At 55.6% G+C, this 18,553-nt stretch overlaps 5 protein-coding genes across 11 annotated transcripts; 2 read left to right on the top strand and 3 right to left on the bottom strand.

The window, feature by feature from the left end:
- Positions 1-1,120: 1,120 nt before the first annotated feature.
- FAM167B (family with sequence similarity 167 member B) lies at positions 1,121-3,126 on the bottom strand. 2 transcript variants are annotated; one of them, XM_090124275.1, is made up of 3 exons: positions 2,124-3,126; positions 1,953-1,961; positions 1,121-1,780 (listed from the first exon to the last, which is right to left on the bottom strand). In XM_090124275.1, exons 1-3 carry the CDS (start codon positions 2,403-2,405, stop codon positions 1,448-1,450), a joined length of 624 nt encoding a protein of 207 aa, XP_089980401.1. In that variant the 5' UTR covers positions 2,406-3,126; the 3' UTR covers positions 1,121-1,447. The 2 variants fall into 2 exon arrangements, with proteins under 2 accessions (XP_089980401.1, XP_031450659.1); XM_031594799.2 differs by lacking the exon at positions 1,953-1,961 and having other exon boundaries at positions 1,144-1,711; positions 2,124-3,113.
- Positions 3,127-3,145: 19 nt separating this feature from the next.
- On the top strand, positions 3,146-7,449 carry LOC116229966 (myotubularin-related protein 9-like). Of its 4 annotated transcripts, none has more exons than XM_090124251.1 (12): positions 3,146-3,564; positions 3,672-3,875; positions 4,030-4,089; positions 4,322-4,430; positions 4,523-4,768; positions 4,904-5,077; positions 5,157-5,374; positions 5,469-5,630; positions 5,716-5,857; positions 5,935-6,155; positions 6,295-6,446; positions 6,564-7,449. In XM_090124251.1, the coding sequence occupies exons 2-12, from the start codon at positions 3,679-3,681 to the stop codon at positions 6,725-6,727; spliced, it is 1,845 nt and encodes a 614-aa protein (XP_089980377.1). In that variant the 5' UTR covers positions 3,146-3,564; positions 3,672-3,678; the 3' UTR covers positions 6,728-7,449. The 4 variants fall into 4 exon arrangements, with proteins under 4 accessions (XP_089980377.1, XP_089980379.1, XP_089980378.1 ...); XM_090124253.1 differs by having other exon boundaries at positions 4,643-4,768; XM_090124252.1 differs by lacking the exon at positions 4,030-4,089.
- Positions 7,450-7,711: 262 nt separating this feature from the next.
- EIF3I (eukaryotic translation initiation factor 3 subunit I) lies at positions 7,712-11,805 on the bottom strand. The gene is made up of 11 exons (XM_031594794.2): positions 11,712-11,805; positions 11,442-11,534; positions 11,197-11,284; positions 10,558-10,623; positions 10,079-10,228; positions 9,847-9,974; positions 9,460-9,570; positions 8,983-9,072; positions 8,657-8,730; positions 8,398-8,490; positions 7,712-8,100 (listed from the first exon to the last, which is right to left on the bottom strand). The coding sequence occupies exons 1-11, from the start codon at positions 11,712-11,714 to the stop codon at positions 8,019-8,021; spliced, it is 978 nt and encodes a 325-aa protein (XP_031450654.1). The 5' UTR covers positions 11,715-11,805; the 3' UTR covers positions 7,712-8,018.
- Positions 11,773-14,191, top strand: TMEM234 (transmembrane protein 234). Its single transcript, XM_090124279.1, has 5 exons — positions 11,773-11,808; positions 12,381-12,532; positions 12,928-12,994; positions 13,171-13,263; positions 13,823-14,191. The coding sequence occupies exons 1-5, from the start codon at positions 11,796-11,798 to the stop codon at positions 13,882-13,884; spliced, it is 387 nt and encodes a 128-aa protein (XP_089980405.1). The 5' UTR covers positions 11,773-11,795; the 3' UTR covers positions 13,885-14,191.
- Positions 14,191-18,538, bottom strand: DCDC2B (doublecortin domain containing 2B). Of its 3 annotated transcripts, none has more exons than XM_090124270.1 (6): positions 17,742-18,538; positions 16,853-16,910; positions 16,405-16,475; positions 15,716-15,847; positions 15,279-15,416; positions 14,191-14,465 (listed from the first exon to the last, which is right to left on the bottom strand). In XM_090124270.1, exons 1-6 carry the CDS (start codon positions 18,017-18,019, stop codon positions 14,384-14,386), a joined length of 759 nt encoding a protein of 252 aa, XP_089980396.1. In that variant the 5' UTR covers positions 18,020-18,538; the 3' UTR covers positions 14,191-14,383. The 3 variants fall into 3 exon arrangements, with proteins under 3 accessions (XP_089980396.1, XP_089980395.1, XP_089980397.1); XM_090124269.1 differs by having other exon boundaries at positions 15,279-15,425; XM_090124271.1 differs by lacking the exon at positions 15,716-15,847 and having other exon boundaries at positions 15,279-15,425.
- Between the last annotated feature and the right edge of the window lie 15 nt (positions 18,539-18,553).

Genomic DNA, 18,553 nt, shown 5'->3' on the forward strand with positions numbered 1-18,553 from the left:
CTCAGCCCTGGGATCGGGTGGGTTTGGGGGCACCGAGCCCCTTGGCTGGGGTGGAGTGGGGGCACACAATGGGCCGTGTGCTGTGTGGGGGCAGCGATGGGTGCGACGCTGTCACCCAAAGGGCTGCAAAACCCCCCGGTCCCTTTACAGCCCCCTTCCCAAAGCTCAGTGCTGTGGGATCGCAGTGGCAGCTCCGGTTGTGCCGTACCCCGCCAGACCCTGTTGGGCTGTGTGACACCTCCTGCACCCACAGCCCTGCTTTGGCCATCACCACTACACCCCCAAGCCTCAGTCCCCCAAGAACCACAGCGACAGCTGAAATGGGGACAGACTGGAGGGGATGCCTTGTGCCCAGGCTGTGCTGCGCCGCCAGCACTGGGTTTTTGGAGACAGCTCTGAGCAGAGCAACCACAGCGCTATTGTCTTGGCTTTCACGATCAAAGGCAAAGCCGCAGGTTCCCACCAGCTGCTCTGCAGTGGCGCAGGCAAAACGCCAAGCTGTGCCGGGGGGCACCAAGTGCTGCACCCATCCTTATGGGGACATTCCTCAGCCCCACGCCCAGCGCGTTCCCCAGCACCATGGGTGTCCCTGGGCAAGGGCTCACTGCCAGCCTTGCCATGTGCCACAGGCTCGAGGGCTCGTGCAGCTCTCCCTGTTCCCTCCTGGTATCCCAGAACCCAGAATGGTCCCTTGATCCCACAGCTTCCTGGATCACCCTGTATCTCCCCTGGGCAGTGCTTGCAAAATGTGCTCTGTCACACACTAAGAGTGGCAGCTCCTTTGGCAAAGGGTTTGGCACGAACAGGGGAAGGGAAAAAAATGGAAAAGCAAATCCCTGCAGCAAGGATAGCCATAGGTAGAGCCCCCAGCCCCTCCTGCACCAGGGTGGGAGTGGGGCAGTGCAGGGCTGCTGAGCACTGAGCACAGCCCCCAGCACCTCCAGGCCCCACGACCCACGCAGCTGTTGGCAATGAGCACTTCCTGCAGCAGTGCAGCCCCAGCACCCACCGCGGCCGGGTGTGTGGGGAGGGGCTGGCAGTGGGTTCCTCACAGCAGAGACCTTTTTTCCCCAGTACGGATCCATCCCAAAGCAGAAACCATTGAGAAAACCAGCCCACGGGGCAGAGCTGGGAGTGGGTGCCCTCCTGGCACCCCAAGGGGTTGGAAGCACTGCTGGAGGCGCAGGCAGGCACCAGGCTGTGCACAGCAGGAAGTGCTCCTCCTCATCATCACCTGCTTTTATTCCTCCTCCGAGTGCTGCTCCCCACATCCTCCCGTGTCTGACCCCCACCACACACAGCTGCTCCTTGGGGATGGCACATTTCCCGTGGCACAAACACGAGGGAGCTCAACCCTGAGCTGATGTCCCTGCAGCACTTTGGGGCACCTATGAGCCCCTCTCAACTCCCAGGTGCACCCATGGGTGCCCGCGGGGCCCTGCTGCACTCAGCAGAGGGAGAAGCGCCGGGAGTTGATGTTCATGCGGGTGACACCGATGTGTTTGAGCGGCATGGAGAGCAGGAAGGCGGCCTTGGGTGGGATGGTGCAGAGCAGATCCGAGTCCTCCTCGCAGCCCTCGAGGCCGAAGGTGGCATCGTCCAGCATCTCCTTGTGCCGGTGGCAGACCTGCTCCACCTTCAGCCGGTTCAGCTGTGCCCGCAGGCGCATCAGCTGCTGTGCCAGGCGTTGGTCTGCAGCCTGCAGCTCCTGCTGTGGGGGAATGGAGCTGTCAGCAGCCGGCAGAGGCTCAGCTCCAGCAGGGCTGCTGTAGCAGCAGGGCTCGGTGACAAACCCTCAGGGAATCAGGAATACGTGGTGCTGGGATCAGCACAGAGCCCACGTGTGCAGCACAGCCAACATGGGGACTGCGATCTGCTCAGGTAGGTTTGCACCCATGAGGCTGTTGCTGCCTGCACAGAGCAGCAGGAAGGGGTGACAAGTACAGAGCCACAACCCACAGCTCTGGGCAGGGCAGAAGGTCAGAGCTGCAGCACCAGGCAAAACCCCACAGCCAGTGGCCGTGCTGGTGCAGGAGCAGAGCTCCGAGCTGCATTGGGAGCAGCCCCAGTGGTTCCCTTGTGGGGTCAGGCACCATCCCTCCGTGCCCCTCAGCATTACTCACCAGCTCCGTCCTGAGCCACTCCAGGGCCTCCTCCATACCAGGGAACCCACAGACGCTGCCATCCTGCTCAGCCCTGGGCTGCCCCGAGGTTCCTTTTGCCCCCCGTGGGGTCGGCCTGCCCCAGGGCTGCCCCCGCACCCGTGCCTCCCACTCCAGGTAGGAAGGGCGGCGGGTCTGCAGCTTCAGTTTGGCCGTCAGTGCCTTGACCCCGGCCAGGCTCTCCTCTCCTGCGGCCGGCTCCTCTGCACCCAGCTCAGAGAAATTCACCTGGCCCAGGGGCATGACTGCAGCCCAGATCCCAAACCCGAGATCCCAAACCTCCAATTCCAGCTCCCAAATCTCCAATTCCAGCTCCCGGACCTCGGATCCCAAATCCCAGAGCCCAGCACACCCAGCAGGGCAAAGAACACCCACTGCAGCTGTGCCGAGTGCCGCCTATTTACCTACCCCCAGAACAATAAAGGTTGGGGATAATTATAACGGGCAGGAACTTGGCTTATCCAGAGGAGTGCAAAGAAGTTGTTTTTTGTTTTTTGTTTTTTTTTTCCCCCTTTTCTTTCCTTTTTGAGCACTGCTGTCTCCGGTTGGGAGGCGGCTCCGTGTCCTCCGGAGGAAGCGCGGTGAGGACGCGGTGTTGCAGCGCCGGGCGATGCCCTCCCGCTATCGGCGCTGCGTGACAAACCGACTTCCCGTCCGGGCCCGGGGCTGCTAAAAAAAGGGCGAAGGAAGCGAAGCGAGCAGCTCCGCGTGCCGACGGGGCGGAGTGCGGGGGCCGCGCGGTGGCGGTGGGCGCCGACAGCTGCGGGACGGCGGTGCGCTGCGGGCCTTAAGGTGGAACCCGGGGGTGCGGCGACCCGGCGGGCAGAGCGCGGCTCGGAGCCCCTCGACCCCCGCTGCCGTCCCGTGGCCCCGCACGGCCCCGTTTGCTCCCAGCGCGGGGCTGCAAACCCGCTGCGGCCCCTCCCCGTATCTCTTTATTCACTCCCCCGCTCCGCATCCACCGGCGGGGCCACCTTAACCCGCCCCCCCGCGGCTCCGCTCCTGCGCGGCCCCGCACCCCGCGTGCCCCCCGTTTGCCCCGCGCCCGTCGCCCCCCGGAGCCGCGGATCCACGGGCCGGGGTGGGGGGGGGTTGGAGGCACTGTGCGAGCCGCTCACTGCCCCCCCCCCTCCTCCTCCTCCTTCTCCCTTCCTCCTCCTCTTTCTCCCCTCTTCCTCCTCCTCCTCCCGCCCTGCAGAACAGAGCCGATGTGAGGCGGCGGCCGCCCCAAACCAACCCCGAGTGCCCCCCGACCCCCCCAGCCCGCACCGGGCGCGGCGTCCCGGCACCCACAGCCCCCCGAGCCCCGCGGGTCTGTGCCTCAGTTTCCCCACTGCGGTGACAGCAGTGCCGGGGAGGAAACCAGCGCAGCTCTGCAGGGAGGAAGCGGCATAGGCTTTAGGTGACGACGCGAACGGGACGGGGGAGGCTGCACTGCGGGGAAGAACGGGGGGGTGGGGGGATTCCAGCCGGGCTGTGCCGCTCAGGATTTCTGTTTTCTCCCTCCAGCACCGCCATGGAGTTCTCCGAGCTGATCAAAACGGCGACGGTGGAGAGCGTGCTGCTGTCGTGCGCGGGGCAGCCGGCGGTGAAAGGCACCCTGTGCATCACCAGCCACCACCTGCTGCTCTCCTCCTGCCCCGGCGGCGAAGGGCAGCCCAGCGCCGTGGAGCTCTGGCTGCTCATCCGCAACGTGGACGCCGTGGAGAAGAGGTCGGTCCTTTCCCACCGCCCTGTGCCCCCTCTTCGTCCCGTCCTCGGTGGGGGTGATTCCCCGCCGCCCTCCCGGCGCCGCAGAGCCTCCTCCCTCCTCTTCCCCGTGCTCGTGGCAGTGGGCATTGACCTCCTCTTCTCCTCCGTGCCCCAGAGTGCAGAATGTAGGCTGGTATCAGCCACCCCGCAGCAGCGGCTCCCCGCGGGACAACAGGTTTGGCTTTAGGTGCTCTCAGCTTCTCCGGCTTGCCCGGCAGCGCCCGGCCTCATGCAGCTCTGTGGGGCAAGGATGGCTGCTCGGAGGGGAGCTGGTGGGAGTCACAGCTTCAGACACACCGGGAGCCCCGCACAGTGCTGTGCCCTTCTCAGCCCCCCCCGGACAGAGGGCAGCTCCGTGCTGCCTGCATGCACGGCCCCTCCTGCCCTGACCCCGCTGCCCTCCCCAGGCTGGCCGGCTCCTCCGGCACCATCACACTGCGCTGCAAGGACCTGAAGGTGCTGCAGCTGGAGATCCCGGGCATGGAGGAGTGCCTGAACATTGCCAGCTCCATCGAGGTGAGCCGTGCCGGGATGCAAAGGGTTGGCAGGAGCAGGTGGCTGCCACGGTGTTTGCTCTGGGTCTGCCATTAACGTGGGTAAACACTCAGCCGCTGGGCTGTGTTTGCATGGGGCACCCGAGCCGCCAAACCTCGTGGGAGGAAGCAAGGATGGGGTTTGCAGAGAGGACATTCCCAGCCTTCCCCCAGCTCTGCTCTGCTGTGCTGCAGGCCCTCTCCTCGGTGGACTCCGTGATGATGATGTATCCCTTCTTCCACCGGCCTCAGAGCCTGCGGCTGGAGGAGGGGTGGCCGCGGCTCCCCGTGGAGCAGCACTTCCAGCAAATCGCCACGCAGGTGGGCCTTGGGGGAAGGGGGGTGGTGTCACGTCCCACCCGTAAGGGGAGGGGGGGGGTGACGGGATTGGTCCTTTACACCTGGCGGGGGTGCGGGGGGAGGCAGCCCCCCCTCCCACCCTCACATCTCCCCCAGACCACCCAGTGGCGGCTGAGTGACGTGAACCAGGACTTCGCCGTCTGCCCCACGTACCCTCCGGCCGTCATCGTGCCGGCGGCGGTGAGTGAGGAGACCCTGCGGAGGGCAGCCCGGTTCCGGCAGGGCGGGCGCTTCCCCGTCCTCAGCTACTATCACACCAGGAACGGCACCGTGAGTCCGCATCCCCGCCCCATCCCCGCGCCTCCCACCCCGATCCCCGCAGGCGATTCCCGCAGCCCCCTCCCCGCAGGTGATGCTCCGCAGCGGGCAGCCGCTGACCGGCCCCAACCGCAAGCGCTGCCCCGAGGATGAGATGCTGCTGGGGTCGGTGCTGGACGAGGGCGAGCGGGGCTTCATCATCGACACGCGCTCAGCCCAGACGGCCAAACAGGCACGGATGACGGGAGGTGGCACGGAGCCCAAATCCTCGTACCCGCAGTGGAAGAGGCTGCATCGGCCGCTGGAGCGGTGAGGGCCGTGCTGAAGTTCTCCGCTCCAGCCCCAAAAGCAGACTCACAGCCCTCACCAGGCTGTCCCTCCCTTCTCCTCCCTCCCTCCCCAGTGGCCGCCCGCTGCAGGAGAGCTTCATCAAGCTGGTGGAGGCCTGCAACGACGCTTCGCTGGGCATGGACCGCTGGCTGGGCCGGCTGGAGAGCTGCCGCTGGCTGAGCCACGTTAAGGCGGCCCTCAGCACGGCCTGTTTGGCTGCGCAGTGCCTGGACAGGTAGGGGGCTGCACCCCACGTCCCTCCCCTCCCCCTGAGAGCGATGCACAGAGTGCAGCTGGCAGCGCCCTGGCTGTGCCTCCAGGGAGGAGAGCTGCGTGCTGGTGCACGGAGCAGAGGGCACAGACACCACGCTGCTGGTGACGGCGCTGGCGCAGGTGATCCTGGACCCAGGCTGCCGCACGCTGAAGGGCTTCCAGGAGCTGCTGGAGAGGGAGTGGATCCAGGTGAGGGGCGGAAGGAGCTGAGGCGGGGGTCCCGTGGTCCCCTGCAGCCCCGTTACCATTGCCATGGGGTCCTGCAGGCTGGCCATCCCTTCCACCTGCGCTGTGCCCGCTCTGCCTACTCACACGCGCGGCTGAAGCAGGAGGCGCCGCTCTTCCTCCTCTTCCTCGACTGCGTGTGGCAGCTGAGCCGGCAGTTCCCCTTCTCGCTGGAGTTCAGCGAGGGGCTGCTCCTCACCCTCTTTGACAACGCCTACGCCTCCGACTACGGCACTTTCCTCTGCAACAATGAGAAGGAGAGGCAAGTGGCAGGGACATGGGGACAGCAGTGCCCCATGAGCATTGCGCTCCAGAGCAGACCCTGGCCTGCAGGCGCAGACCCCGTGGTCACCATCCCAGGTCAGTCCCGGGGACTGAAGCACATCTCTGTTCTCCTGCAGGTGTCTGTGCAAAGTGAAGGAGAGCACGCACTCCCTCTGGGCCTGGCTGGACCAGCCTGAGGAGAGGAAGAAGTACCTGAACCCCCTCTACTCGCCCAACCTGCTGGTCATCTGGCCCTCAGTGGAGCCCCAGAGCATCCAGCTGTGGCAGGGTATGGCGGGTGCAGCCCCTGGGCTTTCCCAACCCACCTGGGTTGCATGCAGTAGCTCTGCATGCTTTCCCTCCTGCAGCAGGACGCAGCCGAGGTGACGCAGCCCTTGTCCCCTAGGCTTGTTCTTTCGCTGGATCCGCTCATCCCAGTACCTGGATGAGGCGTGGGCAGAGATATGGCGGTTGGTGGAGGGCAGCAACACAGCTGTCAAGGAGAGCACAGAGAACAGACTGAGCCACTCGCTTTCCGACCCCACTGCCCGGATGGAGAATGAAAGATGAGCGGCAGCACGAGCACCACGTCCAGGGGATCATCCCCCATCGCCAGGGCTGATGCACCAAGGCAGTGCTGCAGCTCTCTGCAGGAAGCGCTGTGCGGGACACGCGCCCTGCAGAGCCCAGAGGAGCCTGCACAGAGCAGAACTGTACGGACATCCCTGGGAGAGGGGGACAGACTCAAGCGAGCTTCCTGTCAGCCACACAGCCTGAGCACATCACAGTAAAGTGGTCTCTCTCTCTCAGTTTGCTCCTGCTTTCCATGTGTGTTCTCTGGCCAGAGCTGGGCTGTTCCTGCTCTGCTCTCCAGTGGGATTTCAGCAGCTCTCATACCTAGACCTGGCAGCAGGATGCCCGTGTGCCCAGCAGCTCTTGTTGCGATGTATCTGGCCCATGGGCCCTGCCCTGTGCCCAAGGTGTGGTTGGCACAGCAAAATCTAAGCAGCAGAACACACTAAGTTTGCACCAGCCTCTCCATAAAGGGCATGCTGGCTGCCGGTTGTGTTACATCAGTCGCTCCAAGCTGGAAGCCAGCCTGGGAGATCTGCCCTTGAACCCAGTTTCAAGGAAGGAAGGACAGAAACCATCACTCCAGCCAGCAAGACAGAGGGACAGGGTCTGGAAGGATGAGGATTTGCAACACAACCCTCCTAGTGCAGGAAATAACTGTTCCATGAGGAAAGTTGGCTCAGGGTCAGTCCAGCAAATAAACAAAGCACTTGAACTGAGCGCATGTCATCTGGAAAACAATGACTGGCAACTGTATTTCCAGGCTGTTTGCAAATCCAGCATTGCTAGGTCTGGACTTCAACATTAGCTGCACCTCAACACTGTGAAAGAGTTAACGAGTCTGGGTGAGGACAGAGGCACAGGGAGTACCAGCACTGCTGTCTGCTGCTAGGCAGAGAGCAAGACACTGACACCAGAGCAGGAAAAGCAAAACAGTCACGTTAATTTTGTCTCAAACCAAAAGAATAGAGGCACTTCTCCTTGCGTTCAGAAAAGATTTCTATTTATTCCTTGATGTTTCTTTTCCCCACTGATATATAAATAAGCCCAGCAGGTCAGAAAATTAGCATCACAGGGGCAGGCAGGCAGCCAACTCAACTCCTTTTAGGCCACTCGTGCCATTTTGAGCTGGTTGGGTTTCCAGATTCCCACCTTCATACAACCCCTGAGTTTGGTGCTGCTTCCTGCTGCCTCCTGCAGAGCAGATTAACTTCAGGTCTTACAACAGTTCTGCATTTTTCAATGGACTGTGCAATGGGTTGGAAGAGGAAAGAAGAGAATTCATCCTTTAAGCTTCAAACTCAAACTCGAAGTACTGGGGATCAAAATAATGGATGCGAACGTAGCCATCTTCACCACCACTGCTGTAACTGCATGGGAGAAAAGACAAGAAAGTCACCAATCTTGTCAGGAACTCACCGTGTACGGATTGAAACTAGCAAGAGATGGAATCCAAAAGCTAATAAAAACATTAGCCAAAATGCACAGCCAGGCATCAGTGACCCCCCACAGCCAGTGTGATGGGGGGCAAAAGGGGCGGAATGGCAGAATTCAGGAAGGCGCAGGCTCCATTCCCACTGCAGTTCTGAGTGAATCCAGCCATATCCTAACCAAAACACAGACCACATTCGATGTGGACATGCAGGAAGACCCACAAAGATCCTCACCTCTTCCCATCAGGGTGAAAAGCAACACTGTTTATTGGACCAAAATGACCCTTCACTCTGCCAAACTCTTCTTCAAAAGCCAAGTGGAAGAACCTGGGAGAAGAAAGAAGTGGGGAGGCAGGTTAGAGACAGGATCAAAGTTTCCCCACAGAAGCTCTGCAATTTTAATAACTCTCCAAACACTGCCAAGAACAAGAAGTTCTGGGAACAGCAGAGTACTCCAAGTGCGGACTCAGTCCTGCCAGAGAAGAGCACCAACCTTGCCTCAAATTTGCCAATCCTGGTGGAGGTCGTGGTCACATCCATGGCTTCCTGCCCACCACCAAGCACGACCTGCAAAGAAAAGCCACAACACTGCAGTGCTGCTTACACCATATGTGAAACAACAGCGAGGGTAGGAGGGAGCCCTGCCTTGGGGAAGCCTCCCACTAACCCAGCACAGCCCATGGCAGCAGTAAAGTCCCCTGGCCCAGTCCCACAGTCATTGTTTAGCTCAGGCTGAACTGGTGACACTGTGCCTTCCAGCTGCTTAAGACAATGCAGGAGCTGCACCAAAACTGTTAGAATGAGTGGGCTCATTCTTACATGATCAAAAATGGGGGAGAGTGCAGCAGAGTTCACCGGTCGCTCTGTCCGGAATGTCTTCAGATGTTCCAGTGTTGTGCAGTCAAATAGCTAAAATGGAAAAGGAAGAGAGTAGCAGTCCAAGTAACTCATGCAAATCCCAGCCCTGGCTGCCAGTCCTCGCACAACCAGATGTTAGCTCTAAAGTCACTCCTGGGCACCCAAATCCCAAAATATACCCCCAAGGTAATTCTCACCTCTATCACCTTCTGGAAGTGCTAATATGCAACCTTTGTTTTTGCAAAGGCTGTTTCCAATGCCTGGCTGCTAATTTAACATGGTGATGCCTCCCCATTCCCAATGAACCCTCCCACTAAGCTTTGGCTTTAGACCTGCTCAAATTCCCAAAGAGAAAACCACTGAGGCAGCCATGTCTTTGAGCAGGGCTCCTGCAAGCAGATGTCAGCAATGCACCACAGTCCCCACAGGAAGCCTCACCTTAGCAGTGTTATCCTTGGAGGCAGTGATGAACATGGTCATGTCCCTGGAGGTCTGAATGTCATTGATTTGCTTGGTGTGCTCCTTGATGTTTGAAAGCTGCTCCCCTGACTGAAGGGTAAACAAGGCAGTTTCAGTGAGCTGGCAAGCAAAGCGAGCATGCACACAACTTCTCTGCTAAAAACGATTTTAGATGCTGCTGTCAGCAGAAAGGTAGGCATGTGTATGTTTAGCTTTGCTGAAGAGAGCCACATATTTTAACTATCCTTCCACGAGGCCACTGGTTTGAGCCAAAAAGCCCACATTCTGCCCCGTGATCACAACAGGAATGCTGTAATATCCTCTCCCAAGTGATGCTGCCTGAGGGCTCGTCCTTGTCACACTGACCTTGGCACTGAACTGGTTTAGCTCTCCACTCTCATGTCCTGCGATGATGAATTCTCCCAAAGGGCCCCACACAGCACTAGTGATTTTAGAGTCACTGCAGGGGATTTTCATGTAAGGCTCGTTGTTCTCTGCAGGAAGGAAGGATGGAGACAGACAGACTGCGTGGCACCAGTTCTTGGCTGCCAACACTTCCCCTTATTCCCAGTCGCAGGCATAGACCTGGATTTCTCACCAATCTGGCTGGGGTCACGCAGGTCAAAGAAGCTCACAAAACACTGATAACCCATCTGCTTGTCTGTTGAGAACATGATGATGTTTCCTCCAAAGTCAAAGCCACACGTCCTCACTGCTGAGCTGGTCTTCACCAGAGCAAGCTGCTTTCCTGAACACAGAGCAGAAGCCATCACTTCACTTGGTCTTGCATTGCAAAATTAATGAAAGTGATCAAAATAAAAGCCCAGTCACAGCAAGGACCGGAGCATCAGGCAGAGCTGACAAACGGGTTGGGTGACTGGAAGGCACCAAACACCTGCTTGGGCAGCAAGGTGAGTGGACTGACTAAGTGTTCACCGAAAATTAGGCAAATACACAAACAGCCAAGAAAGGACTCACACCTCTTTCAGGGGGCAAACAGGCACACGTTGCACACAGATTCCAGAACAGGACAGAGCTGCGAGTCAGACACAGCCACGTGGAAGAGAAGAGCCTTACCTGTTTCACAGTCCCAGAGCCGACAGCTGTTATCTGCAGAGCCAGTGAGCACATGTCGTGTGTCCCCTTGGTCAGCAGTTAGGGAATATCAGCATGTTTGCAGCCCCAAAAGCCAATTATCTAGATACCCAGGCAATAGTTATACACAAGATTAAAAAGCTGTGTTACACTGAGAAAATATAGGGCTTAGGTAACTTCCATTACAGGAGTGGCAATACTCCCATACAGGCAGCAAGTTCAAGTGCTCCTATAACAAAACCCACAACTTTCTTTTTGGGATGACAAATAAAGAGACTACTGCTCTTGTCTTGGCACAACCTTTGCACGTTTTTATCTCTGCTACCTCCTGCTTGCTTTGGAAAAGGAAAACCTTGTTCTACTCAGATACCTTTTTGTGCTCCCAGAGCCACCTTAGCAAAAGCAATGAAGCACAAACAGAGCAGGTGGGATGTGCAGCACACGTCGTTCCAAACAACAGGAAGCAAAAGGAGCACAAACACCAAGAGATGGCATAAGGGAAAATTAAATGCATTGCGTGGCTGCAGTGCTCAGCACACTACAGCAGTTGAAAGAAACCATCTGTGCTGAATCACTCTAAGGAACAAAGAGGACAAACTGGTTTCACCGTTCGAAGGATACAGTCTGCATCCACGCACCACACAGCTCCTGTGTGGCCATTGTAGGTGCCCAGCCTTTCTCCGTTTACTGAATACCAAACGTTGACGATCTAAGAGAAGATACAACCGCTCAAGCACCCCCTCGCCGCGCCGACTAATTAATTAGGCTCGTTAATTAACCACCGCTCCTTTCTCTCTCCACTCTTCCCCCCATCGCGCATAGGAGCGCTGGTTTCCCGGTTTCTCCCGCAGCTCAGCCATACTCACGGGATCCTTGGCCACGGTGAACAGCAGGTCTCCCTCGCGGTTGTACTTGATCTGCGTGATGGAACGCTCGTGGCCCTGCAGCAGGATCGGCTTCTGCGTGTGGGGGTGAGGAAAGACGCCATTAACGCTCACGTCCCCGGCAGGAGCTCCCGGGCCGCTGTAGGGGCGGCGGGCTGCCAGCCGCCGTCAGCCCAGGAGCCCCGGCCGCGGCCCCGCATCGCCCCGCCGCCCGCAGCAGCCCGGCCGGGCCCGCGCCGCTCCCCGTCTCACCATGGCGGCGGTGCGCGAGGAGAGGCGAGCGGCACCGCTTCCGGGTCAGAGGGCGCGGGGAGGCGGAAGTCCGTCGCTGTCGCTATGGCGACCGCGGGTGAGCTTCCGGGTTTGTGGAAAGGGGAGACGGGCTGAGCGGGGGGGCCCGGGGCCTTTGGGCCTCGCTGCGGTTGCCGGAAGGGCTCGGGGCGGACGCGAGTTGAGCTGTAGAGGCGCCTTCCCTGGGGCGGGGAATGGCCGCGGCTTGGAGCCCTGGGCTCTTTCCTGAGGCTTGCGGCCATGCAGACCATGAGGGGCTTTCCTGAGGGCCGGGCCGCGGCGAGCCCGGGAAGGGCTTTTCCTGAGAGGGGAGGTGGCCGCGGGCAGAGCCCTTCTACCAGGGGGGTGCAGCAGCAGCGACGGGCTGCTTTAAGGGGCCGTGGCCGTGGCTTTGGGCTGCTGTGGGATATTCCCTGAGGGGAAACTTAGGCACGCGTCGGGCCTTCCTGGCTGCGGGAACGCGGCACGGGCAGCGGTGCTCACCGCGAGGGAACGGGGCCGTTGGCGGGGCCGTGCAGGGGAATTCCCTGAGCGCCCCGCGGCAGCGTGCCTGGCACGGGGCCTTTCGGGGTGGGACGGCTGCTGCAGGCTGGGCCAACAGCCCAGGGCTGAGCTGAAGCTGTGCCGCAGGAGAGGCAGCGGTGCTGGTGCTGGTGGCTGCACTGTGGGGCGGCACGGGGCCGTTCCTGCGGACGGGAGCAGCGGGGCTGGAGGACGTGCAGCGCCAGGGCCGCCTACAGCAGCTGCTGGCCGAGATCAGCTTCCTGGGCCTCAACTACAAGGTGCGACCCCAGCTGGGCTTCTGGGCTAGGGAGGTGTCACGGGACCACTCCCTTCTGCACTCAATACCTTCCATCTATCAGAAAAATTATTTATGCTCTGTAATGTTTCATTTGCTCACCTGTAGCACTGCTCTTCTTATGGAGAACTTACTTAGACTCTTGAAGAAAAGAGGTAATTAATCCTCATATTTTACATGAAGACTTGTCTGCCTTCTGCAGACAGGGGATCCAAGGCTGTGAAGAGATCATGACTAGCATAAGAATCACCAGTGGGCTGTATTTCTGCTGCCAAACACAGCACTGAGCATGGGTCGGGGCTCCTTTGCTGCCTACTTGCTGGAGGTAGTGCAATGGTTTTCCATGCAGTGACCAACAGACCTGCCTTCTTTCTGCAGTACATGGTGCCATTTCTGCTGAACCAATGTGGATCACTCCTCTTCTACCTCACCTTGGCATCTGCAGGTTAGCTTTCATTGCTTTGTCAAGTGGGTTGATCAGGATTTTGGGAGGAGCTGTATTACTGATTAGTTTGGTGCTCTGGCTAAACTTCAAGTAGGTGTCTTAGAATGAAGGACACATGTCTTACAATTCTTACAGGATTATCCATTTCAAACTGTTTGACAACTGTTCAATTTCAGAACTGTCCCTGGCAGTGCCACTCTGTAACTCCCTGGCTCTGATAGTCACACTGGTGACTGGAAGGATTCTGGGAGAGGACATTGGTGGTAAAAGTAAGTTACACTTGAAACATTTTGTCACATTGTCTTCTGTATCTATTTGCTATCTTAATGTTGTGTGCTCCCTTCTGGTGTCCTAAAAAACGGTGAACACTGATACAAGTCCTGTAACTACTGCCTGAAGGCAGTAGTTCTTGCAAGGAAGCTGAAAAGGAAGTGAAACTGACTTGTAAGAGGGTAGGGCTAGTGAATTTAAATGACTGGAACTAGCTATTTTAAACTAGCAGAACTCATAGGCCTGAGCCTTCACCTAATGATGTATTTAACCATAAGAGAAATGTCCCATAAGCCCCAAAATGTCAGCACCCATCCTTTTTTATGCCCCTTACTCCATACACTAACATTATCCTGCTTAGAAAGTTGGAAAATAACAGGAGACTTGAAAGCTGAAAGACACCAAGCACAGAACATTAGCAATAAGTACCAGTTTGGCTCACATCCATTTAGGCTATCTTTACTGACAGCTGAGAGTCACATATTTAGCAGTGACAGGCACTGACTGACAGGTGTTGAACTGCGTACGTTCCCAGCACAGAATTCTGTATTTCTGCAGGGGCTGTGGCAGGGATGCTGCTCACCCTCCTGGGAGTCACTCTCTGTGTAGCTGGTTCATGACCAAGGCACAGTGAGCAGAGGAAACTCTTCAAAGGTAACCCATGGCCGAAGAGGGGAGCTTCTGGCTCAGCAGCAACATGTTTGGCTCAGCTTCCTCAAGAAAGCTGTTCTGACACATGGCTGTCTGAAAGCATGAATCAAATTCCCTGAGAACCAGAGTGGAACAAGGCATGTTGCAAGGACATTCTATTTAATGTCTTCAGTTAAGGATGGTTTTTTTTCTGTGGGTGGTTCAAGGCAGGGATGATTGAATTGCCTTGTTCAGTACTGGAGGGGTAATAATTGGTTAATAAATCATTGAAATGAACCTTCTAGAACCATCTGATCTTTTACAGAAGGAAGTTTGTTAATACATCAAAAACCTTGGCAAGTCTGTGGTGTTAAACAGACCTCGTACTCGCCTCTTGTTACCTACAGCAGTGCAGAGAGCAGTTTACCTATCTGCCCTCTCATCACAGTCCTTTAACTCTTCAGAGTAGTTTTGCTGCCAAGGAAAACATCATTCAGTGCTCTTCATCTTCAGAACTGTTGTCATTCCTTTTCCCCGAGACAATGGTTTATGATTTGCCTGTAGTCCATGCCTTTTTGCAGTAAGAAGAAAAAACACATTTATTACAAGTCAGCTTCAAAGCTTCACCTGGCTTCAGGCAAGTCCTGCCTAACAGGTCACAGCTGGGGGTACAAATGTTAGCATAAGAGATCTGAACACAGCTAGGAAGGATCTTACACATTTCACAGAACCATTAAGTGGAATAAATACTGTGGTGTATCATTTTGCCTTTTGGTATAAATTCTTCTGCAGCTCTCTGGAAAAGGAGTAAAGATAGAAGTAGGAACCCCTTCAGGAAGTCTTATATGCTTACTGCAGTGGGGAAACTGTTACTCTCACAATCCAGAAGAAGGGAAATGTTCATGACGCAGAAAACAACCTCTTGACTTTCTAAAATGCAGAGCCCTGCAGTAACACCCCGTCCTTTGGTTTCTGAAGTCCCCCCTGGTGGTTACTTTCAGCTTTACACACTCCAGGAGGAAGCACAGTGATTTCTAAACTGTGAGTGAGAAAGCTAAACGTCTTACCCAAGCAACTGCTATAAACTATTGTTTGATGTGTTCTCTAGTCCCTACAGCAGCGACAGACTCTGAACAGGGCAGAAAATTATTTATCACACCAGATCAATGAGTGCCTCCACCTTTGTGTGTTTATCTGCTTTTACCTCCCAGGTACTTACACAGAAAGCTTTGAAGCATTCTTGCTTCCTAAATTTCCATCTCATTAAGCAGAATTCAACCCTTGATACAGACAGCACTGAATGGGAAGGCTATGGGAATGATGATTTCAGCTGAAGACCACCTCTGAGATGATTCTTTAAACCTCTCAGCCATAGCCTACGTACCAGAGTGGCCTGCACACAGAGTCCTGGGGCACCAGCAGCTCCAAGTAAGGCAATTTTTTGTACTCCTCAGTTCCCACTGCCACATAGTAGTTGCCATTCACCAGTTCCTCCCCACTGGACACCAGTGTGCCATCCAGCCTGCAGAGCCTCAGGAAAGAGACAGCAAAAGATTCAGAGCAATATAAGGGGAAGTCACACGATAGAGAACAACCCCTCAGTGTGGAAGCAAACAAGTGCAAAGTGGTAAATGCAACCATGATAAGAGCAAAGGATGTTGGTGTTATCATTGATTTAAAGATGGGAAAACTGAAAAGCAAATGAAATTGCCAAAGCACGCTAGAAGCATCTAAGCTCCTGGTCCTGCACACTAGTAAGTCCTGCCTGTGTTCCTGGGCATAATAAAAGAAGACCCAGCAGTGCCTTGCCCAGATACCCACCTGTTAACAGCTCCACTGCACAGATCAGCTTTCTCTGTCAGCATAGCCAAGAGTGTGTCCCACTGCCATAAAGTGCTCTTGGAGATCATCAGTTGGAAAGGAGGGCTCAACAAATCCCCATTTCGAAAAACACTACAGCAGAAACAATCCAAAGCATGCCACAAGGCAGCGTGAGCAGAGATGTTTTATTAACAGTTGTGAAGACATCAACTCTCTATCCCTGGTGTCACTGGACACCTTGAGATCTGTAACTGAACTACGGGCATTTCTGTTCAGTTTCCTCTGATGAGGTGGTATGTGGAAGAGGGGGGAAAGAAGGCATGTGTTCATGCAGTATTTACAACAAATAGCTCTGGTAGGAGGAGGGAACTGTTCCTGTGGGGGCAGCATTCAGGTTGGATATTAGGAAGACCATCTCCAAGAGTGGTCAGACACTGAAATGGGCTGCCCAGGGAGGTGGCTGAGTCATCATCCCTAGAAGTGTTCATGAGATGTGTAGAGGTAGTACTGAGGAACATGACTTAGTGGGGAAATATTGGTGGTAGGAGGAGAGTTGGACTAGATGATCTTAGTAGTCTTTTCCAGCCTTAATGATTCTATGATTCTCAGAATCTCACACAGAAATCCCCTCCTTCAGCTTTCAAAATGTTCCCAAATACCTTCCCAGGAGAAAGCACTGAGGCACTTACTGTATTGTAAGGTGGGTGGGCTTCTGCTGTCGCACTGCAGTGTTTGGCTTCCAGGGGGCTACGGTGCAGGTCTAGAGACAAGTTCAGTGCACAAAAAACAAGACAGCTCTGGCACAAAGCTTCCCAGAGCTGTTCCATTTTCTTCACCATGCAGGAGGTGCCTACCCTGCCTTCAGCTTGCTGCTGCTAGGTGGGGTTTGTTGTCAGCAACATGAGGGCCTGGAGAGGTTCTTGACATACTTGAGTACATTCCAGAACCCCTGAGCAGATCCTTCTTCCCTTCACTGTTAAGCAGCCCCTGCTACTGATTCCTGTGTCATTTTCACAGGATCTCTGCTGGACACATTGCAGCCTTAAAGCTCAACTTTTGTTACACCAGTGCCAGCTCTCAGCCACCCCTCCAAGCTCAGTCTGTGTTCTTGCCTGTCCACACTCAGCTCAGTCTCACCTGCACACTGTTGCTGTTGTTTGTCCCACGGAGCTCCTTCCTTCCACGATTTAAATAGCTATGAGAACAAGAGAGGACATTGCAGTGTACCCAGCAGGCCATGACTAAAGAGCAGTGAGAAAATGACTGCTTTGTCTTGATTCATTGCCAGTACACGTGTTTATATTTAAAATCCTCCATGTACTTCATCTCATGAGCTTCCACAATTAAAGCCTACTTAAGAAATCCCAGTCAAACACAGACCACGACATCCAGAACATTTTATTCCTTTGAGCTAAACAATGATAAGGCTCCAAGGACTGACTGCTGTTACAAGGACTGACTACTGCTTAATCCAGCCTGGAGCACCTCCTCAACAGGATGCAGTATGCAGTCAGGGAGCCAAATCCACCCAACACACACATATCTCACACATTCCCTCAAGACCGAAGCGATACCTTGAATCTCTCAGCCCTCTGTATTTCAGGATGAACCTAAACAGCTCTACTTCACGCAGAATTAGAAAACAAAAGAAACTTCCACTAAACCAAAGAAACAATACTTATCAGAGCGGAAACTGTGGCTGGCAACTCTGCTAGAACCTCCCACACACCACAAAACAAGGTGCACGCGAGGCAAAGCAGCACCAATCACACACAGCCAGCTGGAGACTGCACGTCTCTCCCAGCATTTTTTCTTTCAAGAGTCAGTGACCTTGTCAGGAATACGCGCATTTCCCAAGCAACCTGAAATACATCCAGTAAATTCCACTAGGAAAAGAAACTAATCTATGTTTTTCTTTGGGTTTGCATCCTTTTTACCTATTTACCCTTTCCACCCCCCTCCATTTACACCTCAAAATATCTAGAACTGCTTACCAAACCCAGAGACAAAAGGACCATCTACTCACTCGAGCTTTTTGAACTTTTCAAAGCCTGCAGCCACGTACTGGCACCCATCCTGCAGGTCAGCCAGTTCAGCAACGCGATGGCCATGCTTGGGTGTGTAGAGATTCCTCACAGCCAAGGGTGCATGAATGCTCTTGGTCACCTCATTCAGAAATGCCTCAAAGGTCAGGAACTGCCGCTGGTTCACTACAAACTTCCTCCCGTGGAAGAAGGGGTCACCGTTGCGATACACCACCACGTTCTTGGCTGGACAAGCCAGAGCTAAGCCACGGGAGCTCATTCCCCATGGGTCAGAGAGGCAGACAGACCAACACAGAGCACAGAGGAGAGCTCCTGCAGGTCTCCCACTGAGTCTACGCCCTTCTGACCAGCCGCCTTTGTGTTTTGCTGTCCCTCCTCATCAGTCCCCTGAGCAACTGTCCGTCACCACGGCTGCCCCAGGAGGAAGCTGTGGGCCAGGCTAAGGCCACATCAAACAACTTGCAAATACTGCCACGTGAGAACCAGGAACCACACAGCTCTTTAAACCTCACCCTCACCCCATGCTAACTACCATTGCCAACAGGTTCAAATGAAGCAGTTCAGAGGTGCCAGTATCTTTGGCAGCAGTTTGCATGTCATCCAGAGTACCAATACCCTGAAGCTGTCATTCCCTTGCCCTCACTTGCTACCTGCATGATATGTGCAGCAGGTTTCCATTCTGCACATGGTGGACAAACATCCACACCATGGCAGATACACTGCCTCTTGCACTGAACAGGTTGCTCTGGGTGAAAACAGGCACTTGGAGACCCCAGACATTGCAGAGTGGTGA

Source organism: Phasianus colchicus, chromosome 24, assembly GCF_987193195.1.
Source record: "Phasianus colchicus chromosome 24, bPhaCol1.hap1.1, whole genome shotgun sequence".
Classification (NCBI taxonomy): Eukaryota; Metazoa; Chordata; class Aves; order Galliformes; family Phasianidae; genus Phasianus; species Phasianus colchicus.